At 41.9% G+C, this 19,873-nt stretch overlaps 2 protein-coding genes across 2 annotated transcripts; both read right to left on the bottom strand.

The window, feature by feature from the left end:
- Window positions 1-367: 367 nt before the first annotated feature.
- Window positions 368-4,261, bottom strand: mfsd5 (major facilitator superfamily domain containing 5). Its single transcript, XM_030139208.1, is given in 12 exon segments — window positions 368-1,296; window positions 1,299-1,356; window positions 1,358-1,417; window positions 1,419-1,474; window positions 1,477-1,524; window positions 1,527-1,538; window positions 1,541-1,607; window positions 1,609-1,806; window positions 1,809-1,940; window positions 1,943-1,992; window positions 1,995-2,538; window positions 4,128-4,261. Coding segments are annotated over 11 exon segments (1,434 nt in total). The 5' UTR covers window positions 2,458-2,538; window positions 4,128-4,261; the 3' UTR covers window positions 368-1,006.
- An 813-nt stretch (window positions 4,262-5,074) lies between these two features.
- Window positions 5,075-19,290, bottom strand: nr1d4a (nuclear receptor subfamily 1, group D, member 4a). The gene is made up of 8 exons (XM_030139434.1): window positions 18,546-19,290; window positions 11,234-11,548; window positions 10,714-10,802; window positions 10,481-10,625; window positions 7,759-8,318; window positions 7,469-7,654; window positions 7,121-7,331; window positions 5,075-6,564 (listed from the first exon to the last, which is right to left on the bottom strand). Exons 1-8 carry the CDS (start codon window positions 18,565-18,567, stop codon window positions 6,329-6,331), a joined length of 1,764 nt encoding a protein of 587 aa, XP_029995294.1. The 5' UTR covers window positions 18,568-19,290; the 3' UTR covers window positions 5,075-6,328.
- Between the last annotated feature and the right edge of the window lie 583 nt (window positions 19,291-19,873).

Below are 19,873 nucleotides of genomic sequence, written 5' to 3'. Positions count from 1 at the left end.
CAAATGGGGAGGACAGATGTCCGCATGACGAGTTATGAGAAAGTCTAGAGAAATCTAGAAGTATACAAACTGGCAGTGATATTTAGGTAGAGTGAGGTTCAGGGGGAAAGATATCCAGAATAATTTACAGTAAAATAAGTGTCAGTGTAAAAATCTCTTTTGCAACCAATGAACTGGATCACACGTGGGTTTATTTGACAAATGACTCAAATGTGAAGGTTTGTCTTAGCATTACATTAATTCATTAAAAAATACTAGTCACAATTTGCTTGAGCATTGTTTGCTATGGAAACTAAAACAATTGCTACTAGAATAACTAAAAAGCAAACTGGGCAAATATGTCAAAACAGAATAGTACAAATTTGTGTTGAAGAATATCTTTTTTATTTAACATGTACGTGACAAGTGTTCAGATGAAACAGAAAATAGAAATGATGCAGAAACAACCATATGAAATAGGACCCTCCATTGACCTTTTGAAAAACTAAAATAAAAATAAAGACATTAAAAGTAAATCTAAGAATTGGCAAGAAATGTCACATTGTAGTACATTTTCTTGGATATATTTCATTATGTCCTCATGTAAACTTGCACATTTCTTTCGACAGATTTATGTCATTATACTAAAAATACATGAACACATCATTACTGTGGTAACTCACATACTTAAGCACTTCTGTCGTATTTAGGATGGTTTATGGAATGATACAGAAGCTGTGGACATGGCTGACAGATCACCAGCACATAAGTTCCCAAATGAAGATAGAAATGTCAATGTGTTTAAAAAAAAAAGCTCCCAAAAACTAAAGATATATCATGGAAAAAATAAATTGGAAAAAACATGTAATTAACTTGCGAAGAAGAGTCTAACAAAACTTTTTGGCAGAATGCTTATGTCTGACTACTCCAGTAAAACAACTTTCAGTCACACACACACACTCACACACACATACAACAAAACCACTTGTAACCACTCAAGCAAAAAGTGAACATTAGTGCTGTCTCTTTAGTACATCTCCCCTTCACCTCTTGTTCCTTCAAGTCTCAGATCTGTGTCATTTCTACCCAAAGTGAACAGACTGACAACAGCCATCAAAGCCGCCAACATCATGACGGCGCAGCCTCCGAACATGTGCCGTGTACCGCCGCCACCCTCCCCTCCTCCCGTACCGGACACCTCCCCATGGAGCGCGAGCAGTCCGAGACAGGCCAGAAGGTGAAGAGGCAGCCGGAACCAGGCCAGAACACCACCCCGCTTCTCCTCTGGGATAATCCTGCCCTGGAGAAAGCTCACGAGGGGAAGTAGAGACCACATGCCAGCTCTAGAAGCAGAAAGGCCAGAAATGATTCTTGGGGTCCTTGGCTGTCCTGGTGCAGTGGAGAAGGTCAGCATGAAGAATGAGAAGAAGGCCATCAGGAACAGCAAGGCAGAGCACATGTCCAGGCTGTAGACGGTAGCGTGTAGAGGTGGCTAGCGGTACAATAAGGAGCCGACCATGCTGGCAGCCATTAGGCAAGAGAAACTATTCCTAGAGGAGCCCATGAGGGTCCAGAACAGGAGTCCACAGAAAAACAAAGATGTAGAGGACACTCTCGAACAGAGCCTGGCACCCCACCCAAGAGCATTACTCTCCTGTCTGTGAGCAAACAGCGCAGACCATCTTGGCAGCTACGTGAAAATCGTGCTTTTGCAGACAAACGCACCACACCTGTATTTGTAGTACCAAGCACCAGCGTCTGTTTGTCTCCCTCTAGTCCTCCTTCAGCCTCTTCCCTGCCCCAGTCTGTCAGAACTACCCAGCCCACAGGCCACCAAACATGGGAACAGCCAGGAGGAAGGGAGCCACAGGTCCGAGGTTGAGCCACTCAGCCAGCAAGTTAGCCACCAGTCCTGCTCCCACAGCCAGCCCATGGTTCCAGGTAGCTACTTTGGTGAGAGGTACTGGGGATTCCACTCCTTGGGAAAATCATGGACATCGACATGACGGTGCCGTACCAGGATTCAAATGTGGTAGACAGCAGGGATGTAGACAGACCCCCAAGGACACGGCCTACAATCAAAACAAAGTAATCTCTGGACAGCTTGGTGAGACAACAAGCAGAGTAAGACAGGCAGAAGAGAAGACATGTTAGTCTACGGCCCAAAGCCTGAGGCAGCCAGCCTGAAAAAGGAGCAAACAGAACACTGGCAGCCAGGCCACACACGTATAAAATGGCTATCTGAGATTCCAGGAAGCTGTAGTGGCGGTACAGTTTGTAGAGGTAAGGACCCTGGAGCCAGTCTGCCCACAGAGCCAACAGGTACGCCCGGAGGAAGACACTCTGGAAGCGACGGAAGGCTGGGTTGGCTACAGCAGATGGTGTCGGCTGAGGCGGTGTGAAGCGCCGTGCTGTGACTTCTAGGCCAACACACAGGGCAAGCAGGAACACAATGGCAAGATATGCTGTCACCAACATGGTGCGAAAAACTGAAACCAGTGGAGGTCAAACCTGTGTCTCGTCTCTGTTTTCAGCTCTTTTAGTTGTATTCCTCAGCACCTGCAAGATCCAAGATTTAAACAGCTGATAATACATCACCTGCTCATCTTATATCGACATGTATCTAGCTACAACTATCCAGTGAACTAATAATCATTGCATTCTAATTTTACATAACACTTATAATACAAATATTGCATTTTTTTCTTTTCACTGTCTAAAAACTAACAAAATGTTTTATGTTGTTTTACTTAATTGGACTCATGCATATTCCTTATATTGCATTTTATCATTACAGTGGTTCTGAATGTTCTACTTGTTTCATGTTTCACTGCTTAGGAAGTACTTTCCATGTTAAAACCACAACCACATGATTTCTTCGACTTTCACTTTTATATTGACAACATATCACTCAGTCCCATTTGTAGTCCATACGCCGATCAGCTATAACATTATAACCACTTTCAGGAAAAATATTGATTATTTCATTACAATGGCACCTTTCACTGGGTTGGATATACTAGACAGCAGCATTTATTCCTAAAAGTTGATGTGATAGAAGCAGCAAAATGAGCAATGTAAGGAACTGACTGACTTTAACCAGGACCATATTTTAACAGTGACGACTGACAGCAGGTCTTGTTGGGTGTTCCTGGTCTGCAGTGGTTAGCACCAACCAAAAATGGACTGAAGAAGAACATGTCAATCTCAGGACAATTCATCATCTGGGAAGGTTCTGGACAAATAAATCTGACCCATGGAGGCCCCCACCTCTCTCTCAGTTGGTTGAGATCCAGTTGTTCTTTAGGCCACTTTTGGTAGGCACTTACTATTTTACACAAGGAATGAACAACAAAATCTGGAGATGCTCTGATGCTCTAGATGATTTGACCATCACAATTTCTCCGATCCCTACTTTTACCCATTTTTTTTCTTCTGTTTTCAACACATCAACAATGAGATCTACGTGTTCACTTGCAGCCTTGTATATCCCACCCATTGTGATGAAACAATCAAAATTAACACCACTCTGCCTGTCAGTGGTCGCAATGTTATAGCTGGTCGATGCATAATTAGCCTCTATTATTTGTATTATTATTATTATTATTATTATTACTATTATTATCATCATTACTATTTTTTTTTTTTTTTTTTTTTACAGACAAGTCCACATGTATTTTACTTTCTAAATACATAATAGTGTTATTGCTCCCTGCTATATATTATACTACTTGCACTTTTAACTGCATTTACTGAATGAGTACTTGTAAATGTGTAACGACAACAAAATTCAACTTTCCTCTGTTCTAAGTCGCATATTTATACAAACAGAAGAACGTTCAAAATCAACCTTAGCGCTATATATTTATTTAGATATAATAGGATATTTTTTTTATAGCTACATTAATGCTAGCTAGCTCTTGGGTTTAAACTATTATTTACTTGGTGAAACTGCTCATTATCAGTCTGTCAAAGTCACTTTTATGAAAGTTTAGTCTTAAACACATAGGTTAGAAATCCTTAAATGCACTGTCGTTACATGCTAGTGATGTTTAGCCTCCAGCCATGTTAAGCTAACGCTAACCTGCTGCTAAGCTACAATCGTACTAAAAGCCACTTATTCGTGTAGTTCATATATAAAGTCTTACCATGCCATTTGAATGCGTTCCCATATTTTTGTTATTCGTTATCAACGTACTATGTAGGGACAAAAACACGGAAAATAGCAGTTGGAGATAAGTGTGCCTCTGCTAGCAGACGTGAATGGGTAACAACAACAGACCGGTCACTTCCTGGATCCGGTTTCTACTGGTTCACCACAAGATGGCGCTCTTACTTTGTTTTTATACCCCGACTAGACGTTGTTAATATCCTTCAATTGACATATTTCAGTCTGTTATGAGTCTAATTCTGCATAAATTGAGAGTTGTTTTGTGAGCTCTCCAGCTTTAAACAAAGGCCAAATATCCTATAGGCTGATAGAAAAACCATTTGCGTTTTCTATTCATCCTTATTCAGCCTTTGTGCATTATGATTATCAAATCCCTTAACAGATTTACCAGATTTTACAAGAACATGTTTCAGTCCAAAAGCTCCAAAAACAATGGAGAAAAAATGCTGATGTGGGACTTTCTTAACCTTCTCAGACTTCACAATGCATTTTTGTCCTCTGTAGGGACAAATGTTTGATAGTTGTACTTACAAAATGCTGTCCATTACAAAGGACATTCCATTAAAACATTTTTTTTAAATTAAAAATGTATCTGAACAAAACTGTTGCATTATGCAGTTTCCAATCAAGATAATTGTTTAATGTAAAAAAGCTAACATTTTCACTTTCCTGGGTCTCAGGATGTTACAATGGGCTTCCTGTGGTAATGCTGTTTTTTCCCCCCCCCCCCCCCCCCTACATTTAGACTGAATTTGCAGCTGCAGTGAACTAGATTACAACATACAAACTGTGCACACTGTGAATTTAGGTGTTTTGGGTCTACTTGAAGGTTCGTGAAGCCCATTAGCACACTTTATGCAGAAGTAGGTAACATTTTTCATTTTTTCAAAGATCCAGAAGTCAAAAGAAAGACACACAAGCAGATTAATACATAATTTGAACTTTATGTCATTATATCATTTCTATTTTGGAAGAAAGATTTACAAAATGTACAAGATGTGCTCAATCAGCCATAATCAAACGAGCAACCAGTGAGAAGACCAATCAAATAAAATCTCTCACCCAAAAATATGTCTTGTGTTTGTATGACAAACATTGGGGGCAGAGGAGGGGTGCATGTGGAGTGAGTGCTGGTGATTTCAGGGATTATGCTGGTTGGTTAAGTTATCTGGTAGCAGGAAGTGTTGTCTAAGTCATTGGAGAATCCCTGTAGTCTGTGCTCCCTTGCAAAGCCCTCATGCCACGGCCAAACCCCCATCTAGTACAGGAAGGTCAATACATTCCTCTTAACACCGAACTCATCTGTCCGATCCATCACATCATTTCAGTCATTGATTTACAGAAATATTTGGATTACATAATATTTACAACAACAAAAACAAAACTACAAAATGCAACATGCATGGAGTGTGTCCAGCAGTCCAGACTGATAAGATATAGTGATTCAGACACAATGTTGTGAAATAATACAGAATGTCATTGACTAATGAAGTTGGCATATTTATGTCCAAGGTGTGTCAAATGCTCTCCAGACCATTTGTCAAAAAATATTTAGAGATAGAATGCATCGTCTTGTGTTCCAGTGACATGTTAAAATAGTGCTGTCATTTCAGTACTATTGTAGATGTTTGTGAAACGGTGATACACAATTACCTAATATTTCAGGTTTTGCTATGAAGAATTATATACAGGTTCCCTTTGTCTTAAACACAAACTGACACAGTCAGTCATCACTATGGTCCCTAAATATTTAACTGTTTGGATCTACGATATCCACCTTTAGCTGCTGCTTAGTGATAGCCTGTTGATACTTTATGACTTAAGGAATAAACAGAAGTGAACTGGCTTTTGGTCTTAAGTACATTGGATATAATGAGCAGGTGCACAAATGAGTAGCCCAAAAGGATAGTAATAGCAGCTCTACACAATGATTTATTTTATTTTACTGGAAAAAATATCACTCAAGAGGTGTTGAGGTTATGTGTTTTTATGTGTATGTTTACTTGAACCAAAACATTGCATTAGTCTCTATAGTGACATATAGTATGTTCACTGCCCCCCATTTATTTTAAAAATACTCCTTACACAACTCCTGTTTTCTCAATTCTTTAGGAAGTCCTACCCTTGGAAGATAACATCTGCATGTGTTTGTGTGTGTGGTATATATTTTGTGTAAAACTATATAGCCTGGGTGCTCTCTGGACCAGTGGCCTGTTTAGGGGGTCGATGCGAAAGGCCAACAGTTTGTCCAGAGTGTAGATTGTTGAGGGTGCGTAGGTCTGGCAGACGCAGGAGGAGTTTTGGAAACAGAGCTGTGTCATCTGGACGGCGACGAGTGATCAGTGACCGTAGGGCTCGGATCAAACCCTCCTGGAGCTGCTCCACAGCCCACATGTCTGAGATGCCAGAGCGGTCTAAGGAATGCAGAAGAGACCAGTTTGAGTGACTGATAGACACTGAGATGATGTGATTATTAAAGCTTCAGTAGGCAAGCAGAAGAGGAAAAAACATCACACTTTGAAAACACCCTCTTCCTGCAGCTTTCTCCTGTCCTTTGTGAACATAAACTGTTTTGATAGATAGTTTCAACATGATGGTGCAATGGAACAGAGAAGCCAAAATATCACAGTCAGGGGAGCTGTGATCACAGCCAAAACGTCTACAGTGCAGATTGTGGACGGTTGGTCATTCTCTGGGGAGTGGTCATTTCAGTTATCCGTCACCTATTTTTTTTCCCCTGCCTGAAAAGCGTTTGGCCAACATCTTATCTCACAGGCTAGATTTTTATAACAACCAAAAACAGATGCAGCTGCATAAGTTTGGTTTCCTCTCAGACCTCTTAAACTTGAAATCCTTTTCTGCTGAAAGCCAAGAAATATTGCATACTGAAGCTTTACAACTATTGCTACTCTGCAGCTTATATTACACTTTTCTTATGTGTCATGGGATAAATGCTCCCCCCACACTCACCTGCAGAGACCAGCACTACAGCCATGAAGAGAGCCATTTCATCTGGCTCCAGGCCCAAGGAACCCAACTTCTCACTGAACTCAAACATGGCATCCAACAGGGAGCCCATGCCCAAGGCTCGCAGAGTGGATAAGGGGTAAGTTTGGCCATTGAGGAATGTCACTGTACGCTCTTCTGCATTAAACAAGGTGCAAAACCTCACCATCAGAACCTGCACATAGAAGATAAAGGGAAGAGAAACAGAGGGGGTCATTCTCCAAGACCTTTGGACTCAATGGTTGATTCACACATTTGATATTATATGTATATAATAGAAATGATTTTTAAAAAAAAAAAGATTGTTCTTACCTGGAAGGTGCCTGATTTGAGCAGCATGACCTGGTCTTGCTGGCTAAGTTCTTGGAATCCTGGAATACCCTTGGCAAACTCCACCACTTCCTTCACCGCAGGAGTGAAACAGTTAGAGAAAGATTCCCAAATCTCCTGACTTGAGCGCTCTGCCCCTGATACAGGGCATGCATTGAGAGGACAAGCCTTGAAAGAAGAGGAACAAAAGATAAAATCATTTATTTTTCAGACATACATTTATTATAGGATATACAGTATATCACACAGGCTGTGACCTAATTTAAACTTACCAGGACTTTAGCACCTTGAGCTAGTTTCCATGGGCAGGAGGGCTGATTTGTGCTTCCTGCATTGCAAAAGTTGTTATGATTGACAGATCCGCCTCTGTGAAGTGCAGTACCATTAGACTGGTCATGATTTTGATTTGTAGACAGTAAGTAGGTATAGCGGTTGTTGTCCACATTGTGGAATGCAGGCTGGTTGTCATTAGGAGCAACAGGGCCCACACTGGCAGGGGCAACAGGACAAGACTGATAGCTCTGAGTGGAGGAGACTTGGGGGAAACTGGCATCCTGAGAAAAGGTGTGTGTGTTGTTGTTGGTGTGGTTGGCCCTCTTGGTTGATCTCTCCTGGCAGCTGTTATTGCTGCTGGTAAAGATGTCACGGTAAGCTCGTGAGATGGCCCCGATGGCCTCTTTTGCATTGCCTTCATCTGGGCTGGAGGGAGTGTCCCTCACTGCAGACGAGTCCATGTCTATGACAGCGGACTCATTTAGGCTGTTCATATAGCTCTGCATCTCATCCAGAAGTCGCTGCTTCTCTCTCTTAGGGATGCGGCCAAAGCGCACAGCTATTGAAAACACAATGAAAACAGATTAGTGTTCTTTCCCAGAGACAGTTACGATACAAATACTCTATACATGACAATAAATCTTATTCCATGTTTGATCTGCCGTACAAATACAGACACCCAACTTGTAAGACAAATGGATTTTTTAGGATAAAGAAGCAGTTTTTTGTCATTGTTTAGTGATTCAGTGTGGAAACAAAGTACTGCATTATATAAAGCACACTCAAGAACTAAGCATAGTCCATATATTAAACACACACAGAGAGACGCAAAATGATATAAAAGTTCCCTCTCTCCTCACTCCTGTCTCCATCCCCCTCCCCACAGTAACCATCAGCTGGAAAGGCTATTTATAGACCCCCTGCTACCATCTGCCTCATCCTCTCCCCTATCCACCCCTGTCTCCTTCCTCTCCCTCCCTCCATTTGTAAGTAGGGCAGTGGGGCAACGTGAGCGTGATGTCACTGGCACCGAGATGGTGAGAGGGAGCAGAATACGAGTGGTGGGTTTTGAAACGAATAAGTGAGTTGTGGGCAGAATGTGAGTAGCACTGACATGAGAGACAGTGATACATAAAAAGTGAGAGTCTGTCTGCATACACTGTGTTTCATAAGGAGCATCTTCAACAACTCTTGAAGAAATAATACACTGTTCAGCACATCTGAATTAATTTTTAGCAGAAATCATTACTGGTGTAATAATAACTGTAAAATGTTGCAGCTTTCTTGTGAAATGGTAAAAATAATTAGGTTCAGATGTAATGACACCACGGCGGGTCAAGTAAGGTAATTTATTCAGTTCAGTGCCACAGTAAATGTTGCTATGTTTACCAAACATACAGTAATCTGTTTATTGCCTGCAGGATCCCTTGATTAAAAAGGGGCCAATAATAAAGCATGAGATTAATCCCTTTCATCATGGTTATAAAGAGGCACATGCAGACTAATGAGCTGTTGCTCTAAAATGATGCTCTGGTTAGAGCAAGAAAAGTGTGCCATCATGCCAATGGACTTAAATATTTGCCTATATTGCAGAGCCAAAGTCACACAGCTGTGTAGTGTGAAATCAGGGTGTACTATTTATTGTGGGCTGCAGGCAGTTGAATGTGGTTTTCCTGTTTTCGTAAAGGTTGAAATAGAGCAGAAAGGGGTTTCTAGGTTGTGGTCCTTAACGCTTTCTAAAATCTTCTCTAAGAGGGTCGACCTAAGTGTTTGTTCTCTTATTGAGCTGAATGTTGCCACCCTATTTCTCTGTGCACCAGAAGTGTCAAGCACATGCAGAAATAACACTAACCTCTTTACTAGATTAGGCAATGCAGGGTACTGGAGGGTGAAGATAAGCAGAAACCATACTGAGAGGAAGAAGACAGGCAAACTATACCAAGTAGGTCATGATGTATGAGAGCAATGTGGGCCCAATTCTGTATTGTTTTTCTAGGTCAGCACAGCTGTTTTCTTATTCTGTGATGATAGGTGATCAATCAGTGTTTGGTTATCAGAGCTAAAAATGAGGTGATGTGGGTGTCACACCTGATAAATCCTGTCATAACAAATGTTTTCTGCACCCCTTGCTTAATTGTTGCCCTATCCCTCATTAATTGTAGTATGATGTTCTATGGGCATACACAAGGTAATCAAGTTGACCCTGCTCCAATTTCCTAAAATAATTCCTGTGTTTGCTGCAGTTTTCTAGATGATAGATAGCTTCAGGGACTCTACGGCTCCTCTTCTCATAAATCATTGTCTGAGGGGGAGATGTAAGAGAGCTGAGGGAACATGGTGGGTACATAGAGAGGGAGGGGCTGTACTGAACAAGAGCCTACAGCCAACAGTACTGTGGGAGGATTCTGTAAAGGGCAAGAAAAAGACACCTAGAAACTTAAGAGAGTGACACAAGGCCAGATGGTAATCTTTGGAAGTGCAGTGACATGGTAGAACAGTATCGCAGGTGCAGGTCTGCTGACAGAGTGAGTGACTGAGCCACTGGCACCATGACCTCAAAAGACTTTCCGCATTACATTTTTCACTCAGACCTACATATGAGCCAAGTGCTTCATTCTGGCTGCCCATTTCCCTGCTGCTTTGGCTAATCAGAGCACTGTGGCATTCCAGAAGAATTGCACGAGGGTCTCTCTCATTAAAAAATGTGTCAGGATGCCTCACCATCTCTTGACATGCCTACGGAGAGGCATTTCTTGAAGCGGCAGTGCTGGCACCGGTTTCGGTTCATGCGCATGATCAGACAGTTTTCATTCTTCACACACATTTTGTAGTTGATGTTCTGCTGGATGCTGCGACGGAAAAACCCCTGAAACAAAAAATATAACATGAAATTGGTTCACCAGAATGACCCAGTAAAAAATTGTTTCAAATGACTTGTCTGATCAAGTGTGTACCTTGCAGCCTTCACATGCATGGACTCCGTAGTGGAAACCAGATGCAACGTCCCCACAGACTTTGCAGAGCAACACCATTCCACCTGTCTCTGAAGATGAGCACAAATATAATCAGAAAACTTTCAACAACTAAGTAAAACAAAACTATAGGGTGTGAACTGCAGGGGAGCCAGGAGGAAATTATGTTTCTGAAACTCTGCTGTCTCTAAAATATTGCCAAGTCTGTTTCGCGCATTTTTATTTATTCTACATCTTCATCTTCATGGATTATGTGTAAAATTAGGCTATTATTGATGTATGATTCATGAGGGTGCTTCATCACTAATTTACATTAATATCGCCATGCATGCTATTCTTGACATCACCATCTTATACTTATTATTCCTAGTAACATTAATGATTTTTTTTTGTTTTTATAAATGTGTTATATTTTTTATGAATAAAAATTAAGCTCCCCAAAATCTATACTATCGGATTCACAAACTTGTTCTATGCATATGTTCTGTGAGGAAACACTTACTTGTGAATGTTCCTGGGAACCCACATGGCCTCTTTCCAGCGATGGGGTGTGCATAGGTGTGCTGAGGAGTGGATGCTGCTGATACTGAGGGGCTGCTGTACACTTCAGGGAACTGGAACACCAGTTTAGAGGATGAGGTGTTGCATCCAGCTGTCCTCTGTTTCAGCGCCCCAATCTCTGTGAAGGTAACCTCCTCTGGAGATGAGGGCTGAGAGTGTGAGGAAGGAGACTGTGTCTGGTACCCACTGGATGGGCTGCCTGGACTGGGGCTCGCACTGCCTGAGGAGCCCGCGTATAGGATCACCCCTCCACCAGCTGGAAAGAAAGGCAAAAAATAAAGGGCATGAGAGAAGATCTGAGCGAAGATGTTTGGGTCCTGTGGTAACTACCACGAAAAAATGCAAAATAGATTGACTGTCACACACTTTTAGAACTCAGAAGATTATACATATATTAAAAGTTTCCTTGCATCACAGAAAAGCCAAGTTAAGAAAGGAAAAAAAACTTACTGCAGAACAGAAGAGTACCCCAGTCTAAAGTTAAGCCCTGCTTTGATAATACCAGTCCACAGTTTTGGTCAGAGATAGTGTTATTGGCATGTCAGGCTGATTCTCAACATGTTGGCCTATATATATAATATATGAGCACATTTCCATTTTGTGGATCAATTTTGACTTGACGTTAGTTTTTTTGTAAAGTAAACATGTCAGATGGGACTGATTCAAGATGTATTTTTAATTGACTTCATCCTTGCGTCCATTAGATCAAATGCTGATTTTTATGGTAATTCTATGACAAATATTCAGTTTGGTTAAAGGCTTGGCCAAACTGTTGATGACACCATAAGTTACCAAAAGTTACCATCTTATGGTTTGTAACCAACAGACAGTACACATGTAAGTTGATGACTTGACAGAACATGTGAGTCCCACTCTAGTGTTTATGTTACCACACCAGGTATGTTGACTGGGTGGGTTTGTGGGAGCTGCTGCAGGTGACACATTCTTAATGGCATCATCAGGTTAGTGAGGCCATCTGGATTTCCTTAGAAAATGCTCGGTTACTCTCCGAGGCTGGATGTGATGTGATGTAATGTTGCACAACCTCTGGGCAGCAGAGAACAGCTCTGCGGCGTCGTTGCCTCATCCCGGGTGTAATAAGCGTAATGGTGCGATCAGGCGGATAAAGTAGCGCTAAAAATACTGCTGGTAGCACAGCAACAGAGGAGGCAGGTTTCCGCTGAAATGACCAAAGAATAACTACTTTCGCAAATAATTCCGGCGTTATGCTATTAAGTATTTATGGTGGACCGTGGAAATGTGTTGGATGTTTTTTTTCTTCTTCAGCCGCGCCTGACTGAAGTTTCACTGCCATTGCATCCCCCGCTCTCTCTCTCTCTCTCTCTCTCTCTCTCTCTCTCTCTCTCTCTCTCTCTCTCTCTCTCTCTCTCACTCACTTCTAGTCATGCGTTGTGGATGAGCTGAGACACGGCCTCACGTGTCTGCGGGGTCTGCTGCCTCCTCCGCTCCAATAATAGCCTTGCTCCGCTGGCACCGTGCCCAACGCCAGCTAACAGCACGACACCTGACCGCAGCCTCACATGCATGGACTCCTGACACGGTTACTGCCCGAACCAAATCCGCAGTCTCGTGTTCAAATACACAACAATCTGAAGTCAAATCTGTGTTTATAAACATACGTGGACCGGGGGAAGCTCCCGGGCGTGAGGTGGCACTCAGCTACTGCTGTTCATGCACGACCAACAGTGGGAGAAAGTGAGTCACGTTTTTGCAAAAGAAAAGCCTATTCAGCTGCACGGATGGATACTGGAATAACACACTAACAACTCCCTGTACAGTAACTGGAGACATCAGAATGACTAGTCATATGCAAATGTATTTGTCATAGTCAAACCATGACTGCACATGAGACCTATCATATGTCACTCAGAATCCACGCTCAGTTCACTCAAACCTCTCTAAAACATGCAGTAAACACGCAGCCCACAGTAAATGCAGGGGGCCTTTCTCTGTGTGTTGCTGTGTGCTGCCCTTTGCTGCACAAGGTATTTGTCAAGCTCAAATGTTTCGATAATCCCTCATCGAGCACGTGTTGGTGGATTTGTTGACTCATGCCAGAGCCATAGACAGACACAGGCCTGAGCCTCACCTCTGCCTGAGCTTCCATGTAGACTGCCATGGCCCGGCCCCCACTCCACCCACACATTGCATGTCCGCCTGAACACTCACATGTTGTGTTTATGAATGACCCCTATAGCTACTGCTGTCAGTGGAACAGAGACCACAACACATCCCACATGTGCAGGAAGCTGCATTTATAGACAGATAAACAACTTTACTGTTCATGCATTTATTCATCATTACATCCAACTGTTAAATAATATGGATTAGATGCCATCTGCACATAAACAGAACACTGTTTTTATTTACCTGCATTTCCAAGATGCAAGAAGGCAATGATTTTTTTTTTAGTTGATAGGATGTTTTTTTTTTTACTCAAATTCGTATTTGAATAGCCTGTAACATTGTTCATCTTCAACACTGAAGGGATTTTAGACTAGTTTTTCTATCCCAGATTATGGGAAATGTTTCACTTTTCTGACCCATACAGAAATGTACCATGTCACTCTGTGAGAGGTGTTGCCATATATGCTAACTTTGTCATAATATTTTATGATATATGTCTACAACATAGGAAATAAACAAATTTGTAAATGCACATATATTCAAATGAGCCATAAACAGGCTAGACATATATGTCAGTATATTTGAAATTGTTCCATTATCTTATAGGATGCATACACACTGTTACCCATAAAGCTGGAATAACGTTGTTTTCAGTCACATTGCTTTTTTATTCCTATTTATAGACATCAGTAATAACCTTTGACCAGGTGCAGTGATCACATTCACACTTAGTCCCAGTTACGCTTCATATATCAACAATAAATCACACTGTCACAGTCATTTCATGAGAAGGGGTACAAATATTTTATTCCAACTTTATAGCTAACACCGGTTTTGTATATGTGGAAATTCATTGTTGGTAAACTGTAAGTAATGGCATATGTGGTATAAAGTTATTTTACCAAGTTATTAATAAAAAAATATCCCCGGTATTTGATTAGTTTGTAGGAGAAAGATTCATTTTCCAGTTAAAAGGGATGTTGACCACTCAGATACAAAACAAAAATGGTGAACCAGTCTTTGTGGTGTTTGTTTTGTTTCTGCATGGACCTGTCAGGACTCTGTGGGATTTACACAAACACACACACAAACACACACACACACACACACACACACTGAAGCAATACAGAGGGTGGACACAAATTAGGTCAGTGCAGACAGCATTAATTGAGGAGTCAATCACTCCTCAATGCCCATCTTAGGCTTAGCCTACTCGTGCAAGCACTAATCTTCCTGGGACCAGAAGCAGTCAAAGAAACGTGAGCACTTGACTGACGCCACCGCTCCTCTCCTCTGTGTCGTCCTCTCTCTCTTTATGTTATTGGCTCACCTTAAAATACAGACAGAAAGCTGTAGCCTATATAACCTACACCACAGTTGGGGTGACTGTTTGTTTGTCCTTGTAGTGTAAAGTTTATAAACATGGTGTGGCTGGCTTCCTGACAGCAATGCAGTGATATTTTTTTTCCTGACAGAAAAATATGTGTTTAGCCAAACAGATAGTTATTGTGTGCTGCTGAATGAGATTCTGAGCACTGCTTGGGTGTCTGCAGTAGACTTTTAGCTCTGGCTGGTGTAAGTAGGTCAATATCACAGGAACTTGATAGAATTGTGTCTATGTGCCTCTAGCAACTCTCTAAATTGATGCAGCATCACACAGCAGCACTGGCTCATGCAATTAGAAAGAGCAGCTGAATTTCATTTCCACACTGGGTATAACCTATATATGATATGACTTCCATCTAAAGCTCTAATATGATGACTTCCTGTGCATCATGTCTGCGGCCAAATGGCAGCGTGCCTGGCACTCGCCTAGTTTCAGTGATTTCACAGCATTCATTTGAGGGTTTTTCGATTTTTATCAGCCACAGTGTAAGGCTGAGTGTTTTAATCCTCTATCCAGCCTATTTCAGCATCATTTGGTAAACGCAGCTGAAATGATATACAAGAGAGGAGTTGTGCTTAACAGCAGAGTCACGTTCCAGCTGAAACACACCCTAAGCGGATGTTTGGCCTCATCTGATGAGTTGATGACAGATGTTGCAGAGTCAAAATCGAGTCAACTTCCACCACTGTGCGCGCTCCGTGATTTATTAGACATGAATCCAATAGGAGAGAAAAAAAGACGCATGAGGCGGGTAAACGTGACGAGAGGAGGAGAAAAAAAAGTTAATGCATGGAATCGCTGACCCACTGACCAAGCTCTCCCTCACTCTCTCTCTCTCTCTCTCTCTCTCTCTCTCTCTCTCTCTCTCTCTCCCTCTCTCTCTCCATCACCGCAGGCATCATCGACACAGCAGCGTCCGTGAGAGCGAGGAAGCGGCGGGAGGAGGGCCTCGGTATCTCACGCGCCGCACGCGGCTGTGCGAGGGAAGCCACGTGAGAGAGCTTTTGACGGTGCTTTCACTGGGAAGACATGAAGCCAGGAGCCAGAGCTTCTACAGTTCGCCAGGGGCTTATAATTAAAGAGCCGAATTAAATAGAGCAGCACGTTATGGGTGGTCTGCCCGTGCACCGGCAGCCGATGCGCAGCAGGAGGCTGAGTGACCGCAACAGACTGCACTTTGTCAACAAATGCACGGTCACTGAGAAACACTTTAGCTCCGGGGAATAAAGGCTACTATGTCTCATGTAAAATGTAGTGCAGCATACTTGAATTTCTCAGTTTAGGCTATAGACAGGCTATAGGCTTACTTATAAATATAAGATGAGGTTACAGGTGAGAATGGCTGCAGGTGTTCAACCCTTTCAGGAACTTATATGTTACCTGCTTGCACTCCAACATACATAAGTCTGCAGACGCAACTGAAGTTTTTGGATTTATTTATGTTGCATATGAAGGATCTATAGGTTTCTACTTGAAATCTGTTAGAAATTGATGTTAAACCCCCCCTTAGAAAAGCTATAATACAATATAATGCAGGAAGCTATTAACCCACTCAATTATTTACTTACTTTATTGTGGTTGACAAGGAGTCAGAGCTTAGTTAATGCACAGAACTGGGCAGTGACTTAAAGCTACTGTAGTTTTTCCGTGTAAATAGAACATAGATCAATGAAAGATGACTAGCATAAAGGATGGTGAGTTTTTGTCACTGAAGTAGAAGAACCTTGCAACAACTACAGCCTTGGAAATTAGAAAATTACAGGAAAGATAAATATGTAGCAGTCCAAGTCAAAGAAGAAAGTGCATATTATTCCATAAAGCAGCTTTTTGCACATAATGGACATTTAGGCTACTGTTAAAAAGGTGTTTTAGGTTTTTTGTTTTCCCCCCTGACATTTGGTGTCATCTAATAATGTAATAACTGACCAATAACTGACCATTTGCTCCCAATAATACCAAGGATATTGTCATGACAGCCGTTTATACTGATCTATATGGGCTTGTATAGCTCAGATTTGTACATTGTCAGATATGATATTATATCAATGAATAATTATTGATATTTATATTGATTCTTCATGGGTTTTCATTTTTCCTGGAACTCCCAAGTCAATATTCTTTGCAGGTGAAATTGGGGCTATGTGTCACCCTCTTTATGATGTTCAGCTGCCCCCCCCCCCCCCCCCCCCCCACACACACACACACACACACACACATATACATACTGTATGTGTGCACTGTCCCATTTCATCTGCTGCGCTTTATGAGCCATGCAGCCCACCCCTGCAGCCATATTCTTGCCAGGTTATGATGTTTATGAGCTTTTGTTTAGACCACTAAAATGAATTCATGAGCAAAATGAAGTCATGTGCATTCCAATAACCTTACTGAAACATCAATGGTTCACTGAGCCCCAGTTCAATGCGGTCACTTTCATTAAGATGGACGGAAAAGTCAAACGCCTTATGTTAGATGAAAAGCTTCATACACTCGTTAAATGAAGAAATAAAGTGTGGACACATGCTGCAGCCATCACACCCTCCAAAACATTCATAAAACGACAAAAGAACTCAGCATTCAGGCTAATAGGCTACTATAACTGTTATCCATGTTTACTCATTTAACTGCCCTGCTTGATCACAACACTGGCCCAGTTTTATCAGCATCAACATGAAGCCATAACCCGGTCGTGTGTTGCCTTCAGATTAGAGTAACATGTTGACAGAGCACTGGGTGCGTCTATCACCTGGGCTGGAACGTGACTGTCGCTGTTGTAAATGATTCACTGTCAATTAGGAGAGGAAGGCAGCAAACATGTGCACCTTGGCTGACCTCGTGGAAAGGTCTGCCTAATGCCACTTAACGGATGGACCTCCCACGGTTATCAACTTTTATACCGCAGACACTCCACTGATTGCCTCGATAACGCAACACGCGCGTAAACACCGCCCTCTACGCCAAAGTTCCATTGTGTTTTTTTTTTTTTTTTCTCCGCGTGAGTTAATAAGAGGTCAGCATGTGCACTTAAAGTTCAGGCAATGACAGTTTATGATTACAGTGACAGTGTACTGGAGCTGCACGTGAGTTTGTTTTCATGGAGAGAAACAGGAAGTGGTCAGCTGCGCTACAACCATATGGCGCTGTTCGCTGTCAGAGCAGCAGCTCAGCTTGACCTCTGAACGCAAAACAAACACTTTCCCTTAAGCACATTTGTGTTAACCTACACTTTTACAATGCTGGTCATCTGAGTCAAACAGAGAAATTAACCCAAAACGTAAATGCACAGAAATTAAACTGTGCGCAAACTGTGCGTAAAGTGTGCGTATATCGGCTGTGAAAGCGCGCATGAAGTGATTGATAAAATATTTTCTTGCAGTAACTAGAGCATGTCGTATGAACTCGGAGATGACTGTAGATAAGGCTACATAGAAAAAAGTTGTGAGCTTTTAAGAGTAGCATATATTACCACAAATTTGCTATTATATATATAAATATTGTAATCAAATATTTACTTTTTATAATTGCATCTGTTAAAACTTACAGATAATATCAGTCATTTTAATTCTATTAAGAGCTAAATCGCTGTATCCTATGATTACAGGTAATATTATGAATTAAACCACAGCAGAGACCCGTTAATCAACACTGACACTTATGTCATAAACATCAATAGTGTTTCCAAAAATGTCAATAAATTGGTGTTAAAGTTGTTACTTACCGCCGCCGGGGCTGTTATCCATCGCTCTTGTCTTGAAGTTGATGACTTTAAAAAGACTTGAAGATGCGTGTCTCTCAGTATTAATAATCTGGAGCAAAAGTCTTATGAAGACAGGTGCATAAAACAAGAAAAAACTTTGCGTAAAACACCTGCTCCATGAAGCGCAAAATGTCAGCAGAGATCGAAATGTGTCCGAGCAGAATAAAGTTTTGTCCCAGTAAACTCGGGGCTGGTGTGTGTCTGTCTTCTCGCTGTGTTCACTTGTGCTCTGGTAGAGGTGTGTTGGACTGGCCGCTCTCCCTAAAGATACCTGGGTGCCTTCTGCGCTCTCAATACTGCGCCTCAGTTCGAGCGCGTGTGATGTTGCACGAGCGAAGATTAAACGATTCTCCTAAATTCCAAGAACGTACAGTCAGCATATCCGTGTGTCTGGCATGACATACACACCCACTGATACAAACACCCACATCAATCACGTTTGCAGGTGAGTAGGAAATGTGACCGCCTTTCCCTTCGCTCCAACTTGTGTTGTGTCTGTTTGTGTGGGATTTGGCTCACTCTTTGAATCCCGCGAAGTCCTTTCTCTCCCTCTCTCTCCTTCACGCTGTTGTGCATTTTCATTGGCGGGGATCTCGGGCTGAGGGGAGTTTGATACGCTTATTCGACCGTGGTATGTGTTCAGTAAAGCCACGCTACATGTGCGCTCTACATGTGCCTTGAAGAGCGCTGTCCTACTGATACACATTTTATGCAAAACACTGTGCGTGTGTTGCCGAGGGATGGAGAGATTGGAGGATGGAGCACATGGACAATAGGCGTGGCTCACCGTGACTGCTTGTACTGACAGGCAGCGCTGCAAACGGATGGTAAACACTGGGTCACGCCAAACATCGCACTGGTGCCAAGTTTAAAGCCCATGTGCCAAAGGAAACTGTAGCCTATAAACAACTGCATCTATGACACACCAGCAGTGTGTTGTTGGTGAGCCTCATGCACACACACTACCACTGAGGGTGCACATCCCTCTGCTCCAAAACCCCAAAAATGCACATGAACGGAGAATCTGCTTTAAATATGAAATTTCTCCTTGTTATAATATTGGCATCGTGTGTTCAAAGTTCAAGTCAACGTATACGGTTTTCTTGTTTCCTTTTTTTTTTTTTTTTTTTTAAATAAATTTGGCACGTATACAACAAAGTTAAAATAAATAAATAAATTAATAAATAAATAATGTTGGTCAACAACAAACTTTGTCTTTAAAAATGCCAGACCACTATACAGCTTGTGTAAAGCGCCCCTCAGTGGCAGCTTATGGTATCGAAATACTG

This window comes from Sphaeramia orbicularis, chromosome 7 (genome assembly GCF_902148855.1).
Source record: "Sphaeramia orbicularis chromosome 7, fSphaOr1.1, whole genome shotgun sequence".
Lineage (NCBI taxonomy): Eukaryota > Metazoa > Chordata > Actinopteri > Kurtiformes > Apogonidae > Sphaeramia > Sphaeramia orbicularis.
The sequence above is the reverse complement of the archived record's forward strand: the minus strand, read 5'-3'. Positions and strand labels throughout refer to the sequence as shown.

Excerpts from the sequence above, each read along its gene's own strand:
- nr1d4a (XM_030139434.1), bottom strand. The coding sequence starts at position 18,567 with ATGGATAACAGCCCCGGCGGCG. Across the intron at positions 10,626-10,713 it reads ATGCATGTGAAGGCTGCAAG|GGGTTTTTCCGTCGCAGCAT; the intron begins GTACACACTTGA and ends TTTTTGTTTCAG. Across the intron at positions 6,565-7,120 it reads TGTAGTGCTGGTCTCTGCAG|ACCGCTCTGGCATCTCAGAC; the intron begins GTGAGTGTGGGG and ends TGCATTCCTTAG.